Below are 27,712 nucleotides of genomic sequence, written 5' to 3' on the forward strand. Positions count from 1 at the left end.
AGTTTTAAATACTACAGACTTTTTTTCTGGTGACAAATGTACTCTAGGAATTAAATCAAATTGATTTTGCTTGATTGAATCTCCCAGTTCCAGAGAAGCAAAGTTATTGTATCAGTGTACTACCTAGTTCTCACATTAGTATATTTTTTTATCCAATTTTCTGTCCTGGAGATGATTTTCTAAAGACAAGATTCCCTAATCACTAGCATCTGAAAAGAATGAATATTTTGGAGGAAGAAACTATTCATTATAGCAAGTGGAAGATGGAAAAAGCCCTCTTAAAAACTGGCAGCTGAAGTGGCAACATGCAATTTAATTGTATACAGATGTGTTAATGTTAACATGCAGCTTTGTGAAATAAAGAGATGAGTTTAAGACATCAACAAAAAAAGCTACTGAAGATAGAGATGTAGATCTTAAAAAAACATTTTCTTCCCTGCAATAATTTTTCATTGGGTCATTTTTCACGTTAAAGCACCTGCACTATCACTTTTGTATCAGCATAAAAAACCCAAACAAGCCCCCGCCCCTCAAAAAACAAAACCCAAACCCCACAGGTTATGAATCGAAATCAGAAACATTTGAAGCAACATAAACCAGACACACAGCTCTGTCACCTGTAAATTATTATTATTATTATTATTATTGTAAGTATTAAAATTATGGTAGTGCCCAGTGGGTCCAGTCGAGGTTGGGGCCCACTGTGCTGGACACTGTAGTAACATGGAAAGGAGTCAAGTATCAGAGGGGTAGCCGTGTTAGTCTGAATCTGTAAAAAGCAACAGAGGGTCCTGTGGCACCTTTAAGACTAACAGAAGTATTGGGAGCATAAGCTTTCATGGGTAAGAACCTCACTTCTTGCAGGACTTGCATCTGAAAAAGTGAGGTTCTTATCCACGAAAGCTTATGTTCCCAATACTTCTGTTAGTCTTAAAGGTGCCACAGGACCCTCTGATGGAAAGGAGTCAATTCCTACTCCAGAGTGCTAACAATCTGAAGACACAAACAAATGAAAGGGAATGGATGGGGATACAAGCAAACTCACAAACAAATTAGTATGGTGAGGAATTGGCCCGGCTTTGTTCGTTACATGAGATTATAGGTTTTTTTTTTTTTTTTAACTGGGGCAGAGTAGAGATAGGAAATAAGGAAACAGAAAAAGAAAGGGAAAGAGGAATAATAATAGCTTGTCACCAGCCTATCCATGATCAACAACTTGGGTGTATATGCATTATCTCACAGCAGAAGACAGTCTTAAGAAAGGATCTAAGGAAGGATAAGGAAGAGTCTGTATGGATATTTACTGAGAATATTTTCCTATGCAGATGGGATAGTATGTTCAAGGCTAGGAATGCTGGCAGAGAGGCGGTGCACGTCAACATTGCAATGGGTTAACAGATAAGCTAGGTAGCAAGCGTTTACACTGTGAAGGGCCTTAAAAGTAAAGACAAGAAGCTTGTATTTATGTGGAGGTGAAGGGAGAGCTGGTGAAGGGATTCAAGAGGGAGCTGATGTGGTCTGAGCAGTAAGCCAAGAAGATTATCTTGGCAGCAGTAATCTGAATAGACTTTACAGGGCCAAGGTTGCAAAAGTCAAGGTCAGAAAGGAGGATTTTACACTAGCCAAGACATGAAATGATGAGGGCTTTGATGAGAATTTTGACTGTCTGGACAGAAAGGAAAAAGGCTGGATTTTAGAGACGTGTAGGAAAAAGTGGAAAGATCTTGAAAGGGTCCGAATACGTGGATCCAGACAGAGGACAGGGTCAAAGATGACATCCAAATTATGGTCGGTATTGTACGATTGGTAAGATGATATCATCACTGGTGAGGGAAAAAAGGGAAGAAGAAAAGGCGTGAGGGGAAAAAAAATCAAGAGCTCAGTTTTGGAAATGTTGAGTTTAAGATGATTGGACATCCACAATGAAAAGTCAGAACGACAGGGTGAAATACTAGATTGAAGGGAGGGAGTAAGCTAGCTCATCAATAGAAAGGTAGAATTATGAGTCATCAGCACAAAAACAGTAGTCAAAGCCACTGTAGAGGGAGAAGAACAGAGGCAAAGAATGGAGCCTTGAAAGACACACACAGAAAACGGGAGAGGGGAGGAGGATGACTCACCAAACAAGACACTAAAAGATGGTTCAGAGAGCTCAAAAGAGAATCATGAGAGCACAGAACCACAAAAGCCAACAGAAGCCAAAATATCAAGATGTAGGAAGTGGTCAACAATACAAAAAAACGTCTGAAAGGTTCAGAGGATAAGGATAGAGTATGGGCCCAATATCTGATCAACAAGAAATTGTTAGAGACTTTAGGAAAAACAGTTTTAGTGGGGTGTAGAAGATGGAAGCCAGATTGAAGAGGGTCAAGAAGCGAATTGAAGGAAAGGAACTCCAGACCTCTATTATAGACAGCATGTTTAATGAATCTGGGAACAAGGTGTAGAAAGAAAGGAGATTGGGAGATAGTTTGAGCAGGAGGCGGGACCAAGGGTGTTTTTCTTTCTTGCTTTTTCCTTCTTTCTTTTTTTTTAAATGATAGGGGAGACCCAAAGGATTCTTGTCATGGGTCAGGAAGTAACTAGGGACACCATCCCTCCCGATCCTGGCTAATAGTCTCTGTCTGCCAGAAGCTGGGAATGGGCGACAGGGGATGGATCACTTGATGATTACCTGTTCTGTTCATTCCCTCTGGGGCACCTGGCATTGGCCACTGTCGGAAGACAGGATACTGGGATAGATGGACCTTTGGTCTGACCCAGTATGGCCGTTCTTATGTTATATTCTTAACCTGATGAGAGTGAGAGGTTGAGAAGCAGGGACAGGGCAAGGAAAGTTAGAACATAGAAAATGAAAGAAGGATGGGGTCACTGTGAAATAGTCAACTAGGGAAAGTGATGGAAAGCAAATCACTTAGAACTAGACTGTGTCGAGCATGTACTGTGGGAGCCATGCTGCATGGGCCACGGGATGGATAAAATGACCTAACGCAGGCTGATCTTTTCCTTCTTTCAGGAAAGAATCTTTTCTAGGTTTCTACTAAAAAACCAATGCTCATCTGTTTACTATATGGCCTTTTCTGATTTGCCATATTCAAGATGCAAACAGAAGCGCTCTCATACATAAAACATTCTTTTCTGTATTGTTAGGAAGCATCAAACTACTATGTTTCAACAACCTTCTCTTTGTTTGCTTAGTAAGTACTGTGAACAATACCTGAGTTTCCTACAGTGACTAAAAAGGAGCACACAGCTAGATACATACCATGTTTTTTAATTAAAAAACCTTGCACTCAAAAAGGAATAAATCTTTAGCATTGAACATAGCAATTTTGTAGAGAATTAAAAAAAAAGGTGACTGACATGGAACAGGAATGCCCTCTTACCTTTGGCCTTAATCAATATATTGATGCAATACAGTGATTTTACCTGATCTCACAGGCGTACAATAGCAACAAACAAGAAGAACGTGAAACAAGACAGTTCTATGGCCTGTAATGTCAATTTATTTTACAAAACAGGATGTTAAGGAAAGAAAATCTCTTAGGAATTCTTTTCGGAGGTTAACCCCACCTGCCCCTCCCCACCCAATTATGAATATTCAGTCAAACTTTTATGGATACATTTTCTAACACACTCACAAAGTTCTGCAAGGCCTTCCTCTGTATGCATAAATGCTGGTTTTATTAACATGGTGAGTTCAGGTCATTATGAAATTCTTGCTCCAAATATTCAAAATGTAGGCCCCTGCTCTCTCCCAAACAATCTAACAAATCCCTTCTCATGGCATAAAGTCTTAGCAATCTTACTATCAAACAGGAAGATCCGTCCCTCTAGAAGTGTTATGACACATTGCAATAGGTTAGGGTTTTGTAATATCTAATGGGGAAAGGAGGATATGGGGAATTAAGTCTCACTTAACTTTCCAAGAAGGTCTCTTTCCTGAAGTCTTAAATGTGTCACGTGGCACCATTTAATTTGGAAAATCAGATACTTCATGTGTATGCATAAGCAAAATGGCTGATTTTTAAGATCTAAGCAGACTGTATGCCGCATATCAAAGGACAGGACCAAGCTCGTATGTATTAATAAAATGTTTAAAAGTATATCACTAGTATGTGGCACAAAAAGCTAAACGGACTTCAAGAAAGAGAAACCCATAAAGAAATAAAGTGTTTTAAAGGACTGTTTCCAAAAGTTAGACCAAAGGAAATGTTTTGTAACTTACAGGCTTCTTGTAAGAATTTCTCTCTCACACTGTCTGAAGTGCAGTTTTTACATGTTTTGATTGCAACAGCCATGGCTGGATTTTCCTGCAAGAGCGAAATTTCAAATAATAAAAATGAAACCAATCACAAATGCACTTCTTCAACTACAGTATGTATTTTAAGAGACAGTAACAGACACTTAGCTAAGCACAATATTTAGTTAAAAATACACTGGGAACATGAAAGTGTTCATGAATTAATAAAAATATAAAAGATTAAACATTTATAACCAATACATTTTACATTACATGTTTACACCTAGAACATCAAGTTAAACTTGATCAGTCTGAAAGTATTACTTCTAATTTACAATAATAGAGAATTCTAAAAACAGATGACCAGCTCATCTGAACCTTGGTATGCATTTTCTAAAATTGCTGAAAAGCACAATGTTAAGTGATGCAGAGGAAACGAATTGCTTCCAGCTTTAAAAATGTATTTGGCTTGTGCAATGAAGAAGCCTATGAAAAGCAACACAAAGGATTTTCTGGGGGTTTCACACTCTTGTGGGCTTCTGCACAGGGGAAGCTGAATGTAATTTTGACTGACTCAAGCCTTTAATAATAACCACATCATTAATAGGATGCACAGTAATTAAATGTTTCTATTTAACTCATAAGCTAAGAAAGAATGTTAAGTGAATATTTTATGAAATAGCCTGCCCACCCGTTAAAACAGATATTTTAAAGATTTTTTTTTGTACATCATCTATATTCAAAATCAGAAATAAACAAGATATAGCAGCCAATCGTTCCTCCTCTGGGTGTAGAAAAATGAGAATATTGTTGATACAGCCTGAAGGAGGCCTCCTGGGCTAAGACATCATCTTTAATTTTCTTTTTCTATAGTATGTTTTATAAATGCTCTTTTTACAGGTTGCAGACTGCACCCAGAGGGAGCATCAGTTTTTCTTTTAAAAAAAGCTTTAGGATGTTCAAGCTTCATTTCCATTGAAAAATGTTATTTTGAAATATTCGTTTAAATCCAAATTAACTGAATAGGTAATCTTCAAAACAAGATAGTAACATTCATTTACTTGTGGTTTTACAGCATTCTCAAAACAACAGCTCTTCCACGTCACAATAACTACTGCTACAATGGAAGCGTATCTTGATGATGATATCTGAGCCAATACAATTAATTTAGCATGTCCCAATACAAAAGCCCAGGTCCTGCAAACATGCAACTCACATGAGTTGTCCCATTTAGTTCACTGACAACCGACATGCTTTAATTTTACTATCTGTATTAAGTGTTCACATGACCAGGGCCTAAATGATAGAACTATGCACTATTTGCAGAGATGAGATTAAAAATTCTTTTTTGCTCAAAAATGCTACTTAGATAGCCAGGGAACATCATGTTCTGGATTATGGAGTTGAGCTCCTTACCTCTCTCTGAGGTAAATTGAGCTGAGGACGCTGGGCACCTCACAGGATTATTAATCCTTGTGTGTGTTCATTCTGTTCCTATTATTATTATTTCTATTTTTACATACAAATGTTACTGGGATAGAGGAAAGATTATACTTCTTGGGTTTAAACAATTTTAATATCTATTTTCTGGGTCACTCACAGCATCTGCTTCTTAATCTTGCTCCCTTTCAATCCCAGTGATGAAACTATATTAAAATTCTAAGAAGGACACAGAGAGAGAAACAAATACATTTTAAACACAAAAATACCCCATGTCATTTTAAAAATTGATTTTATGGATCTATTTTTCTCACACTCAAACACAGTCATTGACTAGTACTCTGAATAATTGATGGTTTTAGCTATAATATTTTAGGGTATAATTAACTGTAAATCTAGATGATTTTATTCTATTCTGACATAGGTATGATTTCTATGGAGGGTATTTTGGAGATTTCTATTGTTATACATTTGATAGTAATCAGTTTTATTGTTGAGTGAAGTAGTTTAAGTCTTTGTAGCTAGCAAGAATTTCCAGGTAATGTGCAAGATAAATGTAGTAGGGACTGTCATAGGATGAGTTAAATAAAGAGAAAAAAATTAAATTGGTTATGAACAGATTTTGGGTGAGGTGGAGGGAGAGAGGATATTAAGGATACGGATGACTGTGCTAAATCTGCCATTATAATACAAGGCTAATGAAAAACAAATAGCTTTTTATATGATATGATGATTTAAGTCCTTCAAGTTTGTTCTGATTGGCCTCAATTCCTACCCCTAAAATGTAAGGTCCTATACACGCATTTTCCATTCAGCCTTTAGCAACAAAGGCTGCTAGTGATTACCAACTGTTACCTATCTTATGAATGTTTAATGTAAAAGTGACATTCTGTAAGAGTGAATGGTGAGCTGGATTCTTTTATGACTTTGTACAGTTAAGAGAATTAAAGATTCTTTGAGTGCAATTTAGTAACTACTGGGAATAAATCAGCTTGTTTTTCAGATTCCAAGATATGGCATTCTAACGATATCACTTTTAACAGTAATTTTTCAGACTAATCTTTCATTGAATTTGTAGAAGACAAAAAGGGGTGCAGAATCAGATCATAAGACATTTTAACCAGTTACAGGAGATTTTCTATAAATTTTGTAATCAATCAGAAAAAAATGCTTTTTAGAAATCTCTCTCACTTACTTCCATTAAATTAATTTTTCACTTATTTTCAGATCCTCAGAAATGTGCCCTTTTAGTCTTGATGACCCTAAACTAGCAAAACACTTAAGCCTGTGCTTAATTTTAAGTACATTAGTCTCACTGACATCAGCTGGACTACTCATGTGCTTAACTTTAAGCATCTGCTTAAAAGTGCATTGCTGGATCAGGGACAAAATTACTATGTATCTTTTGAAAAAAAAGCTACAAGTAATACACCTCTACCTCAATATAATGCGACCCGATATAACATGAATTTGGATATAACGCGGTAAAGCAACGCTCCGGGGGGGGCGGGGCTGCGCACTCTGGCGGATCAAAGCAAGTTCGCTATAACGCGGTTTCACCTGTAACGCGGTAAGATTTTTTGGCTCCTGAGGACAGCGTTATATCGAGGAAGAGGTGAAATTTAATTAAGACATTCCTTTGTACAAGTGTACGTTTAGTGCTGATAAAAGCTGCCAGACTTGTGACAAAGGAGAGCCTGGAGGTGCAAAGCCATGCCTGAAGCCTAAACTGGAAGGGCACTCTAGGAGTGACAGTGCCGTATCTTCTAGGCCCTGATCCTGCAATTTACAATGTGTAGGTCAACTGCTTTGCCAATGCAGAGCCCCACTGACTTCAATGGAGCTCCATGTGGGCACAACAATCTGCCAATGCATTGTAAATTCCAGGATTGGGGCCTTAATCATTAGACTCTTTGCTGAGATTGGGAAAAAGGAGGAGTGAGGGGGCAATTAAAACCAGCTGTGAGAGTGGTTGCATACAGTGGATACTTGTTTACCAAGATCTAGGCAGACCACCAGCTTGTTACACAGTTAAAACTTGGGTTCTAGACCATCTAACACAGGGGCGGGCAAACTTTTTGGCCTGAGGGCCACATTGAGTTTTGGAAATTGTATGGAGGGCTGGTTAGGGGAGGGAGTCATGGCCTGCCCTCTCCATCTTCCCCCTCATCTGCCTCCCCCCCGGGACCTCTGCCCCATCCACCACCCCCTGCTCCCTGTCCCCTGACCGCCCCCGGAACCCCTGCCCCTGATTGCCCCCGCCCCCCCCCGCCGCCCCATCCAACCCCTCCTCTCATTCCTGACAAGACCTCTGCCCCCATTCAACCTCCTTGTTCCTCGCCCTCTGACTGCCCCGACCCTTATCCACATCCCTGCCCCCGGACCACCACCCTGAACTCCCATGCCCTCTATCCAAACCCCCCGCTCCCTGCCCCCTTACCACACTGCCTGGAGCACCAGTGACTGACGGCGCTACAGCCGCGCTGCCCAGCTGGAGCCAGCCATGCTGTCGCCACCGCGCAGCACTGAGCAGCGGGTCAGGCCAGGCTCTGCAGCTATGCTGCCCCAGGAGCTCACAGCCCCGCCGCCCAGAGCATTGCCCCAGCAGCGGAGTGAGCTGAGGCTGCGGGGGAGGGGGGAGAACAGGGGAGCAGGCGGAGGCTAGCCTCCTGGGCCGGGCAGGAGGGTCCCACGGGCCAGATGTGGCCCATGGGCCATGGTTTGCCCACCTCTGATCTAACATTATCAACAGAAAATCTCACTATGTAGTTAAGTATCTTCACTAGTAAAAGAGTAATATCAGACTAGAGTCAGATATTTCAAGAGAGCTCAGCACCCACAACTGAAGCTCAGTCTTCAGGAGAGCTCAGTTTCCATTAAGACACTGAAACAAGTGGCCAGCCTAGATGATGAGCTCTTTTGAAAATCTGGCCCCCAGCAAGTGGGGCAAGTCACATTGTTCTGTTCCCAAGACAGACAACCTAAGCATGCTGAGATATCATCCAGATGAAGAAGAAATAGCAAAAGGTAGAGTAAAAAACCATCATTTCTAATCCTGACTCAATCAATGATTTGTGTGTGGGCCTGGGCAAGTCTACTTTGCCTCAGTATTCCCATCTGTAAAATGGGAATAATAGTACCTAGAGTAGCTTCTTCACAGGGGCACTATGGGGATTAATGTTTTTCCAGCAATTTTTTAATATATAAAGCGTTACATACGTGCTATACGTCTTATAAATACTATTACATCAAGCCACTATCAATCAGCATTAGTTCACTTAGGTGGACCACAGATAAGACTTATCAGGTTTCTAAAAGATTTTCTGAAAATATATGTTCATATTAAAAATGATACTTACTGGACTCATGTAAACTCCTTGATGTACATCTCCAAACTGTCCTTCACCGATACAGCGCCCCAGTTCAATTCTCTCCCTCTGAATCTCATAATCCCTGGCTGTAATAATACAATTGATTTAAACTTCAAACTATTGATGAAAAGCATTCAAATGAAATAATCCACAAGACGCCAAACTCAAAGTAACCCACTCCAATGCCTGACATATGAATAACTAAGATTTAAATTTGCTGGACGGCAACCTAGACAAAAACTGTATACTCAGTGGAATCCTCTTAAACAATTGTTTGCATGAAAGCCCCGTATAAGACAGTGAAATCCGACTTACTAAATTAATTACTATGCAATATTTATTTCAATGCAATAAATATAATTAAATCCTTCTTAATTAATTATGGCTTTTAAAGGGATAAGGAAAGGAACACAAATAGCCTAGGGTAATATGGAATTAATTAACTACAACCTAAAGCCATATGTTTAAGAGGATTCCACTATATGATATTTTAGATCTCTGAACCATCAAATGAGCCAGGAGTATTTTTAAAGAGGTGGCTGCAGGGGAAAAAAATGGAAGCAGATGACTAGAAAAAGTAAAATGAATAAATGTAAAACTCTGACTGTATCACACTTCCAGCTGTGTAGAACTGGTACAAAATTGACATAAAATGTTCGTGATTTATACAATTTTATTAGCTTTGGTCTTTAGTAGACTATGTACACCCAAGACAAGAAATAGCTCACTAGTTCAGCAATCAAATTTATTCAGTTCCAGGTGAATTATTTAGTTGGTAATTTAATTTCTGGCAATCACTGAAAAAATACTATTTCAGGAACAGTGGAAACACATGTAGTGTGACTTTCTACTGCTGTCATCATCTCCAGGGGAAAACAACTGATTCTAATCCAGCATAGGCCTCATGCCTGATAATTTTATGGCATTATTAGCGCTACAGAAATTACATCAGCTAGCTGGAAATGAAAGCAACCAATGCCTTTTTCATTTATTTTTAAAATATTGCATTTTCCTCTTTAAAATTCCAAAGCTAACCAAAGAATTGGTTTAACTATAGAAACTCAATTAAACCAATTAACACAATGCTTACTAAATGAAAGTAAACAACTTTAAACTGAAAAACTCCACATCATTTCCAAAACTGCAAGCACACAGAGATGGTTAAAGGAGCTCCTGTTACCTTCATCTATTCCATAGCTTTCTGCAGTGCATTTAAGAGAAAAATCAAACACTCACTTAGAAATATCTTCTCAAAATTAACAAGACATTTGGACAAATATTTCATAATATTTAAAAAGATGAAAAAGTTAGCTTAGCCAAAACGATAATTTACCCAAGTGATTTTATGTTTACACTAACACAAATCATGGGCCTGATCCTGCAATCTTTTTTGAAGCAGGGCTCAAACTTGCAAGAGGCTGAGCACTCTGGCCCAATCCAATGACGCACGTAAGCACATGACTTGAATTGGACTTCTCACATGCTTAGGGTTAAAGGTATGTTTTAGTGTTTTGCTTCATTAGATCAAAGTGCTTAGCACCTTGTAGGAACCCACAGGTTAAAGTTCTCATCTAAGTAAGTACTGCACGATTATTCATATGTAATATCCATTTTTACAATGAATAAAATATAGCATTTGTCATATTTCTCTGTGATCCTGGGTACTATTTTAAAATAGATTAATGCAGTAATTTACTGTACACTACTCAAACTGTACTATTCACTTTCAAGAAACATACGTTTTCTTGTTGCCAGACAATTCCCTCAGCAACAAACCAATGCTCTATTCTGAATGCCTAAGTGGTGAATGAAATGTCCCTCCGCTGTGACAAGAAACCAGGACTGCAGAAGTCTTAAGTAAATCATACCCTTGAACACATTAAGCATTCCTGAGTTTAACATGGATATGAATTTAACTATGTGACTGGGTTTTCCGCCCATCATCCCACTCCTTAGCTACACTTCAATGTACCAGTTACTATTCTATTACAGGTTAGCAAGTGATAAAAAATTACACAGCCAATCCCAACATAAATTGCAGCCAGAACTTTTAACACCAGATTTTCTTTTTAGGGTAGTTAGCACTAGCCTTTCAATTTCCGACAATGGCACAAAATAATTTCAGCAGATGGTGTATTAGCCTTTTGCCTTTGAAGACATAGGTTCACAAGAACTGTGTGTTTTCCTTCATGTCATCAACACAATTTAAAATACCGTGTTTTGGTATGAGATGGAATTTTACTGTAATACAATTGAGTACAGTAAAATATATCATAGAATTTGTTTACCTTTGCTTTAGAGACTGAGCTTGAAGGGCTGCAGAATTCATGAGGCCTCAGAACATAATCTCACATAAAGAACATTTTCTTTGTGAGGCTTTGAAATGCAATTTAGTGCTTCCTCAATCTAAGAAGCTTTTCAGTCAAGTAGGAAAATTCCAAAGTTAACTAGTGTACTTACTTGAGGGCATTGTGTAAGTATCTTCTTCATCTATAATCTCTGCATAGTCATCTGTTTCTGTAAAAGAGGAATCGGAGAATTTCGGGAAAAAGACAGGCTAACAATTTAAAAAAAATCTTTAACCCACCTCCCACAAATAAAAGCTACTATGTACTTAACAACCCACTTTACACCACTGTGAAAATGCATTTAAGATAGCATGACTAAAATCTGCTCATGCACAGAAATTACGATGACTTTATTGTCCACTATGTTTCAGTACACATACTTGTTTCTGTGGGAATAAAAGGAGAACGCATTTTTTAATTTATTAACTCTATAATTCAGATCAACTAGTCTAAACTCATGACTTTTTAATAAATAATTCCTCTCAATATCATTAATAGTGATTTTCTTCAATATAAAACCATTGTGACTGCCTGTAGGTACTGAGATATGTAGATCTTCCAGTTTGTGCAGGGCAGAAAAATCCCTGGAGCTGGTACTCTCTCTTTGTAACGGTTATTTCCCTGTTAATCTAAGTTTACATAGTTTTCTGGAAATTCACTTCAACAACTGGCCAGATGTTATTCTCCAAGTTTGTTGGTGAGAAACAGTATCTCATTAATAGAAAATTTCTAACAAAGTGTCAGTTCTTAGAAAGCTGATAGTTTAAGAAAATTGACAGTACTTTTCTTTCCTTGTTTAAGCACTTGTTTATATATGGGTTTGGAAGGATTAAATTTTTATAATAAATGTTGGTAAACATTGATTTCACCATACATACTCCAACTAGGGTAAAATTATTCCCATGGATAATAACCAAAATTTACAGATAGGCAAAGTAAGAAAAATGCCACTTAAGAACTTATTAAAATTTTGCTTAAGGATATTTACTTTGTATATTTTGACTGGTGATGTTGACAATTTTGTGTTTTAACATTTATAAAGCTTGCACTTTTTGAATGTCAGCATCTACTGTCATTAAATAATTATTGTCTGATCCCTCCTTCCAATTTCCTGCAACTGTGAAAATGTAAATCTATAAAAATAAAAAAATGCTTGAAACCCATAATTTTGTGCAATTGTGAAAATTTAAATCTATAAACATAGAAAAAATGTTTAAAAATAACCATCGATGTTATCTGTCAAAATTATACAAAATAAAAATTTAATTCTGGTAAGCCTGTTTATGTAACAGTAATTCCCAAAATGTTCTAATCTAGGTCACAAGGAGATACATTCCCTGCCCCAAAGCACCTTCAGTGAGAAAGTAGTTACTCAAGTGCTCATTTCCCTAACAACTGGTCACTTAATTCTCCCATGGACCATAAATTTAACCCACAAAAGCAGGTCAAGTATGCCTGTAAGATTTCTAAAGCTCTGCCATAATGGCCCTGGCCTAAATATACACAAAAGGGTCCAGATTTTCAAAAGTAAGGCATCTCAAGTTAGTCTCCTGAATTCATATTTAGGCACCTAAATAAATGGCCTGATTTTCAAAGGTACTAAGCATCCAACAACTTCTAATGATATTAATGGGAGCTGCTGCATGCTCATCACCTTTGAAAATCAGGCCCACTTCCTCAGGTGCCTTAATCATAGAATATCAGGTTGGAAGGGACCTCAGGAGGTCATCTAATCCAACCCCCTGCTCTAATCTTAGCCCAGGTATTCAGGGTTTACCAGATGAAGGCATTTGTAAGAGAGTGATTTTCTGCTTGAAATATATTGTATTCTAGAAAAATAAAGCACATTGGCAGGGGAATTCCATTAATTTTTTTTTTCTTGATGGGTCACTTCCACTCAGGACTCCACAAAACAGCATCACGTGTTGAATATTTGATGGATGGTGAAAGAGTTTGCTGAGTGTAAACTGAAAACATGCACCAGAGGAAAGAAAGATTAATTTATCCATTTTCTCTTGGCTCATTTACTTCTCCCCCGCTACCGATCTGATCCTTCTCCAGGACACAAGCCTCGGTTTGAGAAATGAAGAACAGGAGGACTTGTGGCACCTTAGAGACTAACAAATTTATTAGAGCATAAGCTCTAATAAGCATATATATATGCTATATGCATCCGAAGAAGTGGGCTGTAGTCCACGAAAGCTTATGCTCTAATAAATTTGTTAGTCTCTAAGGTGCCACAAGTCCTCCTGTTCTTCTTTTTGCGGATACAGACTAACACGGCTGCTACTCTGAAACTTTTCATTATGCAAGGTTTGAGAAATGCGGATCTAAAGAATTAGCATCCATTGGAAAAGAAACATTTAACTTCCTATAATGTTGATGTATTGTGATATGTCATTCTGTTTTCTTGCAATAACATGGTGAGATCATTTTAGCTTGTCAGGATAAATATTTCTGTTTGATGACAGCTACTGTATCTGCTGTTACTTGAGGAGATACCATAGAATGGATAAGGGACAAGAAGAATGACTTGAGTTTACTGTGGTTTTAAAAATTTCTTCAAGAGGAATTAAATAAATCCTGTGCTTTGGGACCGGTGTCCCACTGGTAGTTGGAAATGCACCACCACATTAAAATACGGAGTGATACTTATAAAATATGATAAAGGGTTCAAAAAGCAAGAATAGCTGCTTTCTTTTAATAGAATAAAAGACAACAACAGAAGCTGGGAGCAGTTGAGGTGCTCAACATCAGTTCCTTTCTTGCTACAGACTAATGATCAAGGTTCAATCAGGAAGTGTGTAATGAAAACATATTAGCCAGGATGCCGCAGGTGGTCACTTTACAGGATTCCAATGCATTGTCCAAGTTGAACTGGAAATAGTCTCAACGAGTCCAACACGCACTACATGTATGTAAATAATTAAGAAAAGTGAGTCTTCAGGAGTTTGACCAAATTTCTTGCTACACAGCTGACAGAGCTTAAAGGGTACAGAAAATACAGGTATAGTAAAAGGTTTGTCCAAGTCTTCAGCACTTCTTTTGGAAGTCAGCGGGAACCTTCATCATTCTTGTTAAAATCTGGTCCAGGGGTATTGGTGGCCATCAGTCTTCAAATGGCTCAGACTAATATATCAATTGCAGTCTTTAAGTCAAGACGGGACACCTTTGTAAAAGGCAAGCTATGGCTCAAACAAAGCTATGGGCTTGCTGCAGAAGTTACTGGATGAGGTTCTTTGCACTCTGTTATACAGGTGCTCAGACTATATGATTCTAATGGTCTCTTCAGCCCTTAAAATCTACGATAGTGACCTGGTCCCCAAAGATAGAATTTCCTATCACACAATTTTTGATGCCCCTGACAGTGTAGAGAAATAAGGGATTAAACAGGGCTAGTGCCTCAAAAACAGCTCAACCTCAGAAACAGCTCTGCACTTTCTCACTTCTATAGAAGAAATATACACAGCCAACCCATGAGTCATTCACATGACACAACGCATACAAGTCTCTTTCAGGAAAACATAAGATTGTTAAAATAGGGATATCTATGTAGAGTTTTATTTGCTAATCCTGAATTTTTTTTTATTAGGCTCTAGAAAAACCTGTCTCAGGAAACTGTGTCCATCACAGCAGTTTCATACACTAGATTCATGTTCTCTCTGAAATGTTCTGCGACACTGTCCCCTTTCAGAGTATTTTCAAATATTTATTATTGCCTTTAACATAGAACATGAAATGAAACATACATATACCCACAGTAAAAGATTAGTAAGGTTAGCATGTAAGGGATGAACAGCTGTATAACATCTGAGTTTATAAGAGAAATATGACCAAATGTTGTTAGGCCAACAGCCCTCACTAAACCATCAAGTTTCTAAGGGCAGAGAGAAAAATTAAGTGGTGCTACCTTACTATGATTTATATCCAAAAGAACTAGTCAAAAGTTGGTTAACACTTCCTGAACATTTTAATGAGAGGACAGCAGAGTGCCATTACCTTTTATTTCTAATTTTTTTCACTTTTCATACTCTTGTTGATACTTATTTGAGGTCACACAGTTATTCATTTCCTAATTATGTTATATGAACTATTGACTTGATGGAAGTCTGATTTCTTAACAGTATTATGTAAGTGACCCTAAATTTTCAAAAATAAGTAATGATTTTGGATGTCCAATCTGAGACTGCTTAAAGGGGACTTATTTGCAGAGTGTGGCTGCTCAAAACTTTATGGAAAATTAGGCTTCTTTAATAGTGTGTCAAGGTGGACATCCATACAGTGAGGTACCCAAAATCACTACTCGTTTTTGAAAATACAGGACAAAGTGTATTTTAGGTATAAAGTTATTATTACAATTTCCAGCATCTAAAGAATAACTGTAAAGATTCTGCCATTACCTTAGTGGTTTCACGCCTAAAACCTGCCAAACATTTCATATGCTCAATCTAAGGGTAGGTCTACACTTACCCGGTAGTTCGGCGGCGAGCGATCGAACTTCCGGGTTCGACTTATCGCGTCTTGTCTGGACGCGATAAGTCGAACCCGGAAGTGCTCGCCGTCGACTGCGGTACTCCAGCTAGACGAGAGGAGTACCGCGGAGTCGACGGGGGAGCCTGCCTGCCGCGTGTGGACCGAGGTAAGTTCGAACTAAGGTACTTCAACCTTCAGCTACGTTATTCACGTAGCTGAAGTTGCGTACCTTAGTTCGAATGAGGGGGTTAGTGTAGACCTGGCCTAAATTTCTCTGTTTTGCACAACTTCTCTTCACTCCTGGCATATGACCAACGGACAGCAGAGGACTTTGATGTTACCATGCCTTTGAAGTGAAAGCATCACCTGATGGAACCATTTACCAGTTGTGTCATGTCTATTGACGTTACTCATTGAAGAAAAGTTACTTAATTCATTTTGTCTACAGTATGCCTGTTATCTTCATCAAAACGAAGGAACACTTTTGAAAAGCCCACACACTTCCTCTGCTCCATGCCAAAAGTCTCACTGCAAACACATGCAATTCATACTTGATAACATGATTGATAAAATGGTACAAAACCCACTGCATACAGTGTTTGAAAATTTTTCCTTATTCAGTCCCAGCCTAGCAGATAATACCAGTCAGACTGTTTTATAAGGTGCAATATTTGTACTATACCAGCTGATCTCTAATGCATGTTGGGTTTTTTCATACTATGATCTGTATAAAAATTGATCACTGAAATGCACATTAGTTGTATATGTATATAAGGGCCGCATATCGCATGTTAGTAAGACATAGACTAGAAAACACATATTACCGTCCCCACTAATTTCATCTGCAGATCCAGGTAGCATGCAAGGAGAGAGAAAAACAAAAGGGAGAGAGAAGGGACAGAGAGAAAAGGGGGGGGAGGGAATATACTATTAAAATCATGAATAAACCAAGAATATAGCAAAACTGCAGTTATCTTATACACTTAGCTCAAGAGAAACCAGAAAGGTAGTGGAATTTAAGACATTTCCCCTAAAACTTAAGATACAGAGGAATATTTAAACTTTTCAGTGCATACAATGAAATGTAGGCTAGTGACTGTTGCGTGAAGTACAACAATTGAATTTAGGAGAGGGACCAGTTAATTCAGTGCGTTTTGTTACAAAGTGTCAATTTTTGATTTTGACGCTTCCATTACCAAGATAAAGCTCCTAGGCCAGATGAGCGAAACTTTGATTTACACCAGCCGAGGATCTGGCCACTAAAGCTTTGTACATCCAGTTATGCCTTCAGATACTTAGAATTGGTGCTACCTCTTTCATATTGGATGTATTATTATGCTATTGCTTAGACACTGACAAGATATGGAATAACTTAATATTCGTTTTATTGAACAAACTATAGTTATATGAAACTGTGTTTTAAATAATGACAAATGGAACAAGTCCATAGGGCACTTATTCAAATTAACACTGATATTATGGATTTAGCCATAGGCCCTGGGCCATACCAAATATCCACACCAGAAGGTGATGCATTTTAAGCATTAATTACAAATAAAATTAAAATTAAAAATGCACATTTCTGTTGTAAAATTAATGCACATATTATTACATCCATTTTCCCTTTCCCCAAACTGTCCAGACAACACTGGATGAGTACACAGCAGCCAGCATCACTGTGTTCACTCAGTATGTGATCTTAAATTACATTTATTGCTGCTATCCTATTTCATTCATTTGCATGCTGTATCAGGGGTCCAAGAATGCAATCCAAGTTTACCACTGAAAGAAGGAAGCTGAGGGATTTTGTGGCTGCACAACTGTACAATTAAAATTACTAAATCATTTGCCACAGTCACATACGACAGAACAAACTCTCCTATAAAAATAGTATCAAGTATATGACACATCTCACTGAAGATCCAATTGTAGGGGACAGCAGAAATTTAATGTGACTATTCTTGGAACTCTGTTTACCTGAGGCTGGAGTAAAATTGTAAACAAACAGTAACAGAGTTAGTATATTCAGTTTTGGGTTAATAAGGCAGCCTGTACAAAGAGCAGTGCAGTACCCTTAGGCGGTGGCTCATGTGAACAGAAGACGAAAGGGAGAAAGCGCCTAGCTTTCTTTACTTTATGCTGACAGTGACTGACTCCTTTATAAAGAGGCAAGAAAAGGAAAGAGAAAAACAGAAACAAATTATTTGGAAACAAAAGAAAATAGAAACTTAAGAGCACTCCTGTAAGTGTGAATGTAAAAGCAAAAGATTTATATTACAATTCTACATTGCAAGATGTATATTTGAATCTTTCTAAAACTATAAACTATATTTACTATTTTACGGTGGATTCCTCACCTTAGAAATAAATTATTTTTTCTTTTTGTTTCACTTTTTCTAAAGTGATTTATGGCAGAATCTATTAAAAAGTCAACATTTGCCAACCATTATCAAGCACATGAAAAACTGGTTCTCTGATATTTAATTAAATTTATTAAATCCGCATCATAAGCTCTGCTATGATGTGGTAACTGTTGGCAAATTCTAACTTTTTAATGGCAGCCACTCTTCTAATAAGGACAGAATCAATTTCTTGGAATCTTACAAGAAGAAGATCAAACAAAAACAAACATTTCACACAACACAGATACATCAAACATGAAAAACACTCACCCCAAAACAACAGTGGAATGTATTTTCCTGTGAAATCAATTATTGGAGTGATCCCCCTCTATAAAGTCAGACCCAGCATATCTAGGGTCTGTGAGGAAACCCCCTCTGATTACCCTTACTCATTCTCCCATCTCCCAAGGAGGAGAAGCCAATCAGACCTGCTGCATATGGCTAGAGGAGCTCTTTTCCTCTCCTTAGGAGTTAATAGAAGTTTTGAGGGGCGGATGGGAAGAGGGAGGTGCCAGTACCATCATCACAAAGAGGAACTCAAAAAAGGAAGAATCCCAGCAGCTCGGGATTGCTCTGCTCCCCCCGCCCCCTTCTTGTAATGAGTTGGTTCCTCTCAGCTGCTCCCTCCATGCTTCTCCTTGCCTCTCCCTCAGCAACTCTAAGCATGGGAAACAAGATGGGAAGATCAAGAACACGTGCTAGTGCTATATCCCCCAGACTTGGGGACGGAGCTGTGGGGAAAAAGAACCTAGAGAGGTGGAGGAACAGCACAGGTGTGCCAATCACGTGGCAGATAATGTGGGCCAGAGGTACAAAAATGATGTGGAGCTGAGGAGCACAGAATTAATTGATGAGGCAGATATGGGGCTAGGCTGAGGTGGAAGGGCATAGAATTAATTAACCGGAGTTTGTGATTTTCGTCAGCGAGCCTCCACACTATCAAACGCTTAATACAAATGTGCGTGATTTTATGCAAATTTTTGGTCACATGATGTTGGCAGGTTTATCGGGTGCAAAATTATTTGTTGTATAATGTCCATCACTGGCATCTGGATGCCTCATGTTCAGTTTTAAACCCACAAATTGAATGGGTGACTCAAAATTATACACAACCTATTTTTTGCTGAGATGGTAATTAATTAAAAAACGGAACAAGCTGGTAAGCCTTATATTGTACCCTGAAGAATAACAATAAAAATACCATTATAACAAGCCTGAAAGAGTAATTACAAACAAATGCAAATACCATGTCATCTTCTAATATTTACCTTTCAATAAAAACAGGCAAAACAATCATCTTCAATATTTTTAACTCATGGAGAGTCAAGGAAAGGGTAGATTACGGACTAAATTAGTATGACATCAGTATTATATATGGCATACAAGATATTAGAGATGAAGGGGAAATCACCTTTTTAAAAACATACAACAGTCTTCAACTATTCACAGTCTAGGGGAGTTTGCATCTAAGTCATCAATATGAACAATCAGAATTAACTAACATTCATTATAAAATATTAAATGTGCTAAAGGAAAAGTAATCCTATTAGTATTTTTTTAAGTGAATCATAAAAAAGTAGAGGAATGCAAAGGCCTGTGGCTGAAACTGAAGAACACATATGCAGTGGCCAGAGGCAATGCAAGATATGTAGGAGGTGGAGAGAGAGTTCAACCCTTGGCCTCTCTGCTGAGATTGTAGACAATTCAGCTAGTTGTGATGGTGGTTTTAATATGTGAACATCTGTTCACTAGGACCTTGAGTGAAACCACCATTCTGTTTCACATAAACTATGAAACAGTAATCAGATGGAAAAGGCTTTCAATTACCACCACCCTGGTCCGGATTTAAACTGGTGACTTGGGAAGAAAGAAACTTAATCCATTACTTGCTTACTGTATATAAATTACTGCAATTCAAAGATTTGCCTTTATGATCAGGTATCAAATTAAAACTGGTGAAAGATTAAAGGTTTATTTTGTGGGTTTTCATTTGGTCATTTTGTTTTTTATGTTCTAACTACTTTCAGGAGCTTACACAACACTTGGAGCTATTCCCAGTATTCCACATCAACTTCCAGCCATCTAAGCTGACACTTCTATGCATTCTCAGCTTTTATCTGAGTGCACATAAAACTTCTATGTCTGGGTGAAAGCAGAATTGAGTGCTTTCTCTGTTTAGATAAGAGCAGCTCACTAAAATTAACTCATTGAAAGTATATGCCATTTATCATGGAATAAACCATTTTATTTATTTTTAAAATTTTTCAGCAATATGAAATTTATATAAGCAATGTATTTAATAAATACATTTGTCAAAAGAATAAAGAAATCCAAACAAAAAATCCAAACACTTCTAGGCATAAACTGCAACATTACTACAAGCAGTGCAAAATGTGACCATTCAGATGAGGGATGTAAGCCCACTGCAACAAAAAGAGTGATGGAATGGGGAGGAGCAGAGGGGGGGAGACAAGAGCAGAAAGAAAGGATTCTTTCACAAGTAATTTGGATCATGAAATCTGTGAAATACTATTTAAAAGTCACATTTTGCATTACAATGCTATAATTTCATCACAGGTTTCTGCTGATTAGGCAAACCACTGAAAGTTCATTCTTGTGGTCTCACCAGGACTTCAAGAAAATGTTATATTCCACAGATAACTATTCCAAAGGACCCTAGAAAGAACAAGAAGGAAGAGGATATTCCTGATTTACAGGAGTATGGTACAACTTCATCTGTGATCAAGATGCTATCAGAGTATTCTTGCCAATCTACTTTTCCTGTTTCTCTTACTCTAGTTAATCCTCAGATCTCCCTGTTCTCTCTCTCTCTCTTCTTGTCCTCCCTTCTTTCCCAATTCACCCTCTTGGCCATTCTCCTCTTTGCCACTCCTACAGACAAACATGCATGCATGGTTCTTCAGGCAGTTCCAGTGTCTAGTGCTAATAGTGCTAACACTGAGCCAAGCTGGATTCGTATACAATGGAGAGCATTGAAAAATCAAGAATGATGCCTACTAGTAGTACTTAGAGAATTCACTGCACTGCAACATAGTTTGTGTGCAAGAAGGCTAATATAACCTTTTTAATATGAGGTAGAAAGACACATTAGCAGCAGACAGAAAATCTCAAAGTGTTGGTGTCTAAATCCTCTTGGGAAAAGATCCTAATGGAGACAAGCAGCTGAAAATACCAGTAGTTAAGAATGTTTTTGTCTAGCTTTTCCCTCTCAATTTGAGTAAGACCAAACTAAAGCTCTTGGTGTATTTTGTTCTGAATTTCCTATCTGATCATTTCTCCTCTCATATAGATGGATAGATGTGTATTTAACAATATATATGTTGAAACACTACTTGTGATTAAATAGTTATGCCTGTGTTAATGTTTCTATTTGAATAGAAATCTATCATTTTTCCTTTCTAGAAAAAGAGGATGGTGGGATATGTTTGTAAAGCTTCCAAATACAATGTTGTTTCTTTTCAGTGTCCACCTATTATTCTTGACTACATGGATGATTGGAGCTAAGTTTTGGGGATGACCCATAAGGAGCTTTAGGGATTTTCTTTACTTTTTTATAAGACCCTTAGTTTTCAACATTTATGTGGCATTCACTGGCAAAGCCTTTGTTATGTCTTTACTATTCAATAGTAATTACAGTTCTGTGGAGCCAGTATACTTCACATTATTATAGCTATAATTTAGTATACAGGGATTCCACACCCACCCTTGGAAGCCTATTCCAGGGTTAGCTACCCTTATAACTAGGAAGTTTTTCTGAATATCTAACCTAAATCTCTCTTACTGCAGATTAAGCCCATTACTTCTCCTAACTCCGGTGGACATAGAGAACAAGTGATCACATGCCTCTTTGCAGCAGCCCTTATCACATTTGAAGACTATCAGATCCCTCCTCAGACCTCTTTTCTCAAGACTAAACACACCCAGTTTTTTAACCTTTCCTCACAGGTCAAGTTTTCTAAACATTTTATCATTTTTGTTGCTCTCCTCTGGACTCCCTCCAATTTGTCTACATCTTTCTTTAAGCGTGCCACCCAGTACTCCAGCTGAGGCCTCACCGATGCCAAGTAGAGCAGGACAGTTACCTTCCATGTCTTACAGAGGATACATTCCAGAATATTTGCCTTTTTTACAACTGCATCACATGGCTCATACTCAATTTGTGATCCACTGTAACCCCTAATCCTTTTCAGAAATACTACCACCTAGCCAGTTATTCCTCATTTTGTAGTTGTGCATATGATTTTTCTTTCCTAAGTCAAGTACTTCACACCTGTCTTTATTGACTTTTATCTTATTGATTTCAAACCAATTCTCCAATTTGTGAATGCTAATCCTGTCCTCCAAAGTGCTTACAACTCCTCCCATCTTGGTGTCATCCGCAAATTTTTAAGCACACTCTCCATTTCATTTTCCAAGTCATTAATACAAATATTGAACAGTACTGGACCCAGGATTGACCCTGCAAGACTGCACTAGATATGTCCTCCCAGTTTGACAGCAAACCATTGATAACTCCTCTTTGAGCACAGTATTTCTATCACTTGTGGACCCAATTTATAGTAATTTCATCTAGTGCACATTACCCTAGTTTGCTTATGAAAATGTCATGTGGGACTGTGTCAAAAGCCTTACTGAAATAAGATATATCACATCTTCTCCTTCACCCACCAAGCCAATAAACCCTGTCAAAGAAAGAAATTACGCTGGTTTGGTATGAATTTGTTTTGACAAATCCATGCTAGCTATTCCTTATAACCCTATTATCCTGTAGTTGCTTACAAATTGATTGTGTAATGATTTGTTCCAGTATTTTTCCAGGTGTTGAAGTTAGGCTGACTGGTCTGTAATTCCTCAGGTCCTTTTTATTCCCCTTTTTAAATATATTTACTACGTTTGCCCTTTTCCAGTCCTCTGGGACCTCACCTGTCCTCCATGAGTTGTCTAAGATAGTTCCTAACGTTTCCAAGATTGATTGTTGCTGGTTCTTTAAGTACCTTAGGATGAATTTCATCAAGCCTTGCCAACTTGATTACATCTAACTTATCAAATGTTTTCTTTAACTTGTTTTTTCCCTATTTTGGCTTGCGTTCCTTCCCCCTTGTTGTTAATATTAATTATGTTAAGCATCTGGTCACAATTAACCTTTTTAGTGAAGACTGAAGCAAAACAGGGATTAAACACCTCATCATTCTTGCTGTAATCAGTTATTAGCTCTCCTTCCCCTCTAAGTACAAGACCTACATTTTCCTTTGTCTTTCTCTTGCTTCTAATGTATTTAAAGAACCTCTTCTTATTGCCTTTTATGTCCTTTGCTAGGTGTAACTCATTTTGTGTCTTAGCCTTTAGAAGAATTAAGCTCTTGAAAAACATTTTGGTTAAAGAAATTTCTGTTTTGGAAGGCAGACATAAATCTACAGAATCTAAAACAGTGTATAGGAAAATAACTGAGAAAAGAGGGAGGATTAACCTGTTACAAACTGGTAAGGCGGAACAAATACTTAGATATATTGAACAAAAATATTATGATACAGGCAATAAAGCTAGTAGGCTTTTAGCCAGAAAGTTACAAAATAAAAAGGATTTGATTAGAAATAAATAGGGAGATTTAGTAACTGCCATCAAACAGATCTCTGAAATATTTGCTAACTTTTTCCATACTTTGTATGCTTCAGAGCAACCAAATCCTGAACTTATAAATAGATTTTTGAGAAGAGTGAAACCACCTCAGTTCTCAGAGGAAGATGTGGCAGCTCTTGATAGGCAAACTGCTGTAGAGGAAGTTAAAGTTATAATTAAGAATTTAAAATCTAATCAGGCTTCTGGTCCCAATGGGTTTTCTGGGAGGTATTATAGAGCTCTAAAGCAGGAGTTGGTCCCTACTTTAACTGACTTGTTTAATGGCATAAAGCAGGGAAATGAGACTCTGGATTCATGTAAAGATGCAAACGTTCTTTCCTAAAGAAGGAAAAGATCTTACCAGTTGTACAACCCTATTTCTTTAATTAATGTGAATACTAAAATTCATGCCAAGGTGCTAACAAACAGATTGAGTCTCATCTTGCTGAAATATATTCGCCTGATCAATATGGGTTCGTTGCTGGCATCTAGCTGATAAATATCAGAAGAAGTGTGCATTTTCTCTATAATATTAATTCTAGTAATTCTTCCTGTGCGCTGCTTTCTTTGGATGCTGAGAAAGCCTTTAGCAGGCTGAAGTTGGGAGTACCTCAGACAAATTTGGGTAAGATTTGGTTTTGGAAATTAGTTTTCTATGGGCATATTGGCTCTATACAATCATCTCTGAGATCTGCTTTAGTTAATGGTCATCAATCTCCTTCTTTTAATTTTTCTAGGGGTATGAGTCAGGGTTTGCTTTGGCAATGGTGCCATTTGCAATAAGCGTGAGAAACAGCCCCTTTGGTTATGGGCATCAAAACGTTTTCTGGATTAGAACACAAAATACATTTGTATGTTGACAACATCATGTTATATTTGCAGGATCCAGAGCCTGATTAAAAATTACAGAACAATTGACTTTGGAATCTGGAGAGAGATCAGGTTTCAAAATAAATTATGATAAACTTGAAATTTTAAGAATTAATATTCCTGAAAGGATCAAAACAGTTGTCAGCTACATACATTTAGATGGGTAAAGGAATCTTTAAAATATTTAGAAATGAATATTGTGGAGAAAAACAGAACGCTTTTTAAGGAAAATTACCCTCCACTGTGGAATAAAATAATAAAAGACTTTGAGGAATGGAACAAATATTAAATTTCTTGGCTAAGTCGTACAGCCTTCGTAAATATGAATTTCTGACCAAAGTTATTTTTGTTTCAGTGTATCCCTATTGGTATCCCTGATATGACATTAAAAACATGGCATGATGTGCTATTAAAATTCATTTGGAAACATAAAAGACAAAGGGTGAATTCTAATGTTCTGTGTAAGCCTACAAAATGGAGTGGACTAGCTTTCCATCTCAGTTAAAAGATGTGATCAACTCAGTTCAGATTAGACCATCCAAACACTGGATAAAATCTGAACAAGAATGGAGCCAAAATACAGCTATTCATCATGATTGTTCTGTTAAAAATAAAGGTAGGGCACCAAAAATAAAAAATAACCATTCATCCAGATCACCAAGCAGCTTTGAAAATTCCTGTCACCAAGGCCCTCTCTGTTAGTTACTTTAATTAATAATCAGCAATTTATCTCTAGCAAATACCAATTCATTGTGGGTAAGAGCCGACATTATTCAATTTGGTTGGACAGATGTTCTTGGGTCCTGATTTGAAGCCATACCAAGAGTTATGTAATCATATAAATAATATAAACATCTCATATTTTAAACATGCATAAGTCAAATGTTTTATTGTGAAATCTGGATACAAGGATGTCTATTTAGACATTAACCACATCTGACGAGCTGATCCAGGAGCAAGTTGGAACAAAAGGTTTAATTTCTAAGATACATATAATTTTGATTGAAAAGGATGATTATAAGAAAACAACCCAGATGAAAAGGTGGGAGAGGGATTTGGACAAAGAAATTGATCTGGATGAGTGGATCTCTATATGAGAAAGGGAATATATATCTTCAATTTGCATATAACCAATAAAGAATTTTTTTATAAACTACTGATTCATTTTATGTCAGCTTCCAAGTGATCCCTTGACCTGCTTACATAATATGCCAGTTTAGGATCTATATTTTAAACAGAATGACAATTTCTTTTATTGTTAGCAGCAAAACTTTGTATTTCACATTATTAGAAAAATCTGACTTTTCCTCTTATGGAATTGTGGCATAGTAAAATATAGACTGTTCTTGTAACAAAAAGGCTTTCACATTCAGTATGTGCACAAGAGAATTGCCAAAAAGGATAGGTATTTAGAAAGTTAGTCACCCTTCTTGTGTACTCAGAGGAGGAGGGCTCCCCAGCCAGCGCACCAGAATCTTTAGCTAGGTTCTTCGAATATTAGCCTGATTCTGAATAAGTAATATACGTGTAGTATGTTGACTTTTTATTGTACCTTTGCTTTAATAAAATGTTTTGAAAAACAATTACATTTTGAGAACTATCAGTTACCCAGCTTTTAATCCATTTAATGTGTGCCATGTTCATTTTATATTGTTATAGTTTTTTAATTAAAATGTTGTGTGGTACCACAGCACAACAATGGTACCACAGCCTTACAGAAGTCTATTACATCAACACCATTATCTTCATCAACCAAACTTGCAATCTCATCAAAAAAAGATATCAATTTAGTTTGACAAGATCTATTATACACCCATGTTGATATGCATTATTACCCTCCTTTAATTCTTTATTAACTGAATGCCACATCAGACACACAGTTATCTTGCCTGGGATCAAAGCCAGACCTATAATGACCCACATCATTCTGTTTATCTTTTTAAAATATTGGCACATTAGCTTTCTTCCAGTCTTCTGAAACTTACCCAGTGTCCCAAGGTTTATTGAAAAATGAATCTTAACAATCCTGCAAGCTCCCCAGACAGCCCTTTAAAAACGATTGGATGCAAGTTATACAGACCTGCTGTCTAACATTTAGTAGCTGCTGTTTAACATTCTACTCAGATACTAGTGGAACAGAAAGAATGTTATCATCATCATTGATATGACATCATAATTCTTTCCCCCCCAATACAAAACGGATATATTTATTGGACACTTCGACTTTTCTGCATTATTATTGATAATTCTACCATTTCCATCTAGCAATCCACCAATACCACTACAGTAACTCCTCACTTAAAGTCATCCCAGTTAACGTTGTTTCATTGTTACGCTGCTGATCAATTAGAGATCATGCTTGTTTAAAGTTGGTCAATGCTCCCTTATAACGTTGTTTGGCCGCCACCTGCTTTGTCCACTGCTTGCAGGAAGAGCAGCCCGTTGCAGCTAGCTGGTGGGGGCTTGGAACCAGGGTGGACCAGCAGCACCCCTATCAGCTCCCCACTCCCGTAAGTTCCCTGTGCGGCAGCCACCCAGCAGGATATCAGTTGCCCGCAGTTCAGCTGTCCCTCCCTCCTGCTTGCTGTGCAAGGGGGGAGGAAGGGTGCTAATGTCAGGGTGTCCCCCTCCCCCCACTTACCCCATCTCCATAGAGCAGGGGAGGGACACGGGAGGGAGCTTTCTGGCAGCAGTGGCTGTCTCAACTTGCTGATCTTCTTAAAAAGGCAACGTCACACAGGGAGTGTGTCTCTGTCTGCCATGCTGTCTCCCTTCCCTCCATTTGTGCTGCCTTGTAGAGTGTGAGGCTACATTAACAACGTGTTAACCCTTGAGGGTTCAGCCGAGTGCTAGTTAAGAACATAAGAACGGCCATACTGGGTCAGACCAAAGGTCCATCAAGCCCAGTATCCTGTCTTCTGACAGTGG

At 37.8% G+C, this 27,712-nt stretch overlaps 1 protein-coding gene across 27 annotated transcripts in view; it reads right to left on the minus strand.

Moving 5' to 3' along the window:
- PTK2 (protein tyrosine kinase 2) overlaps window positions 1-27,712 on the minus strand; it is a 359,211-nt gene that overhangs the window by 73,934 nt on the left and 257,565 nt on the right. For 10 of the 27 annotated variants that reach the window (XM_024102644.3, XM_065586253.1, XM_065586259.1 and 7 more), the window contains 6 exons: window positions 17,948-18,031; window positions 16,700-16,717; window positions 11,515-11,571; window positions 10,235-10,255; window positions 9,043-9,140; window positions 4,229-4,313 (listed from right to left, as the gene is read on the minus strand). In XM_024102644.3, the coding sequence (XP_023958412.2) occupies window positions 4,229-4,313; window positions 9,043-9,140; window positions 10,235-10,255; window positions 11,515-11,571; window positions 16,700-16,717; window positions 17,948-18,031 (363 nt within the window). The remainder of the gene's footprint in view (window positions 1-4,228; window positions 4,314-9,042; window positions 9,141-10,234; window positions 10,256-11,514; window positions 11,572-16,699; window positions 16,718-17,947; window positions 18,032-27,712) is intronic. The other 17 variants (XM_065586258.1, XM_024102653.3, XM_065586267.1 and 14 more) reach the window with 5 other exon arrangements.

Source organism: Chrysemys picta, chromosome 2 (genome assembly GCF_011386835.1).
Source record: "Chrysemys picta bellii isolate R12L10 chromosome 2, ASM1138683v2, whole genome shotgun sequence".
In the NCBI taxonomy this organism is placed as follows: Eukaryota; Metazoa; Chordata; order Testudines; family Emydidae; genus Chrysemys; species Chrysemys picta.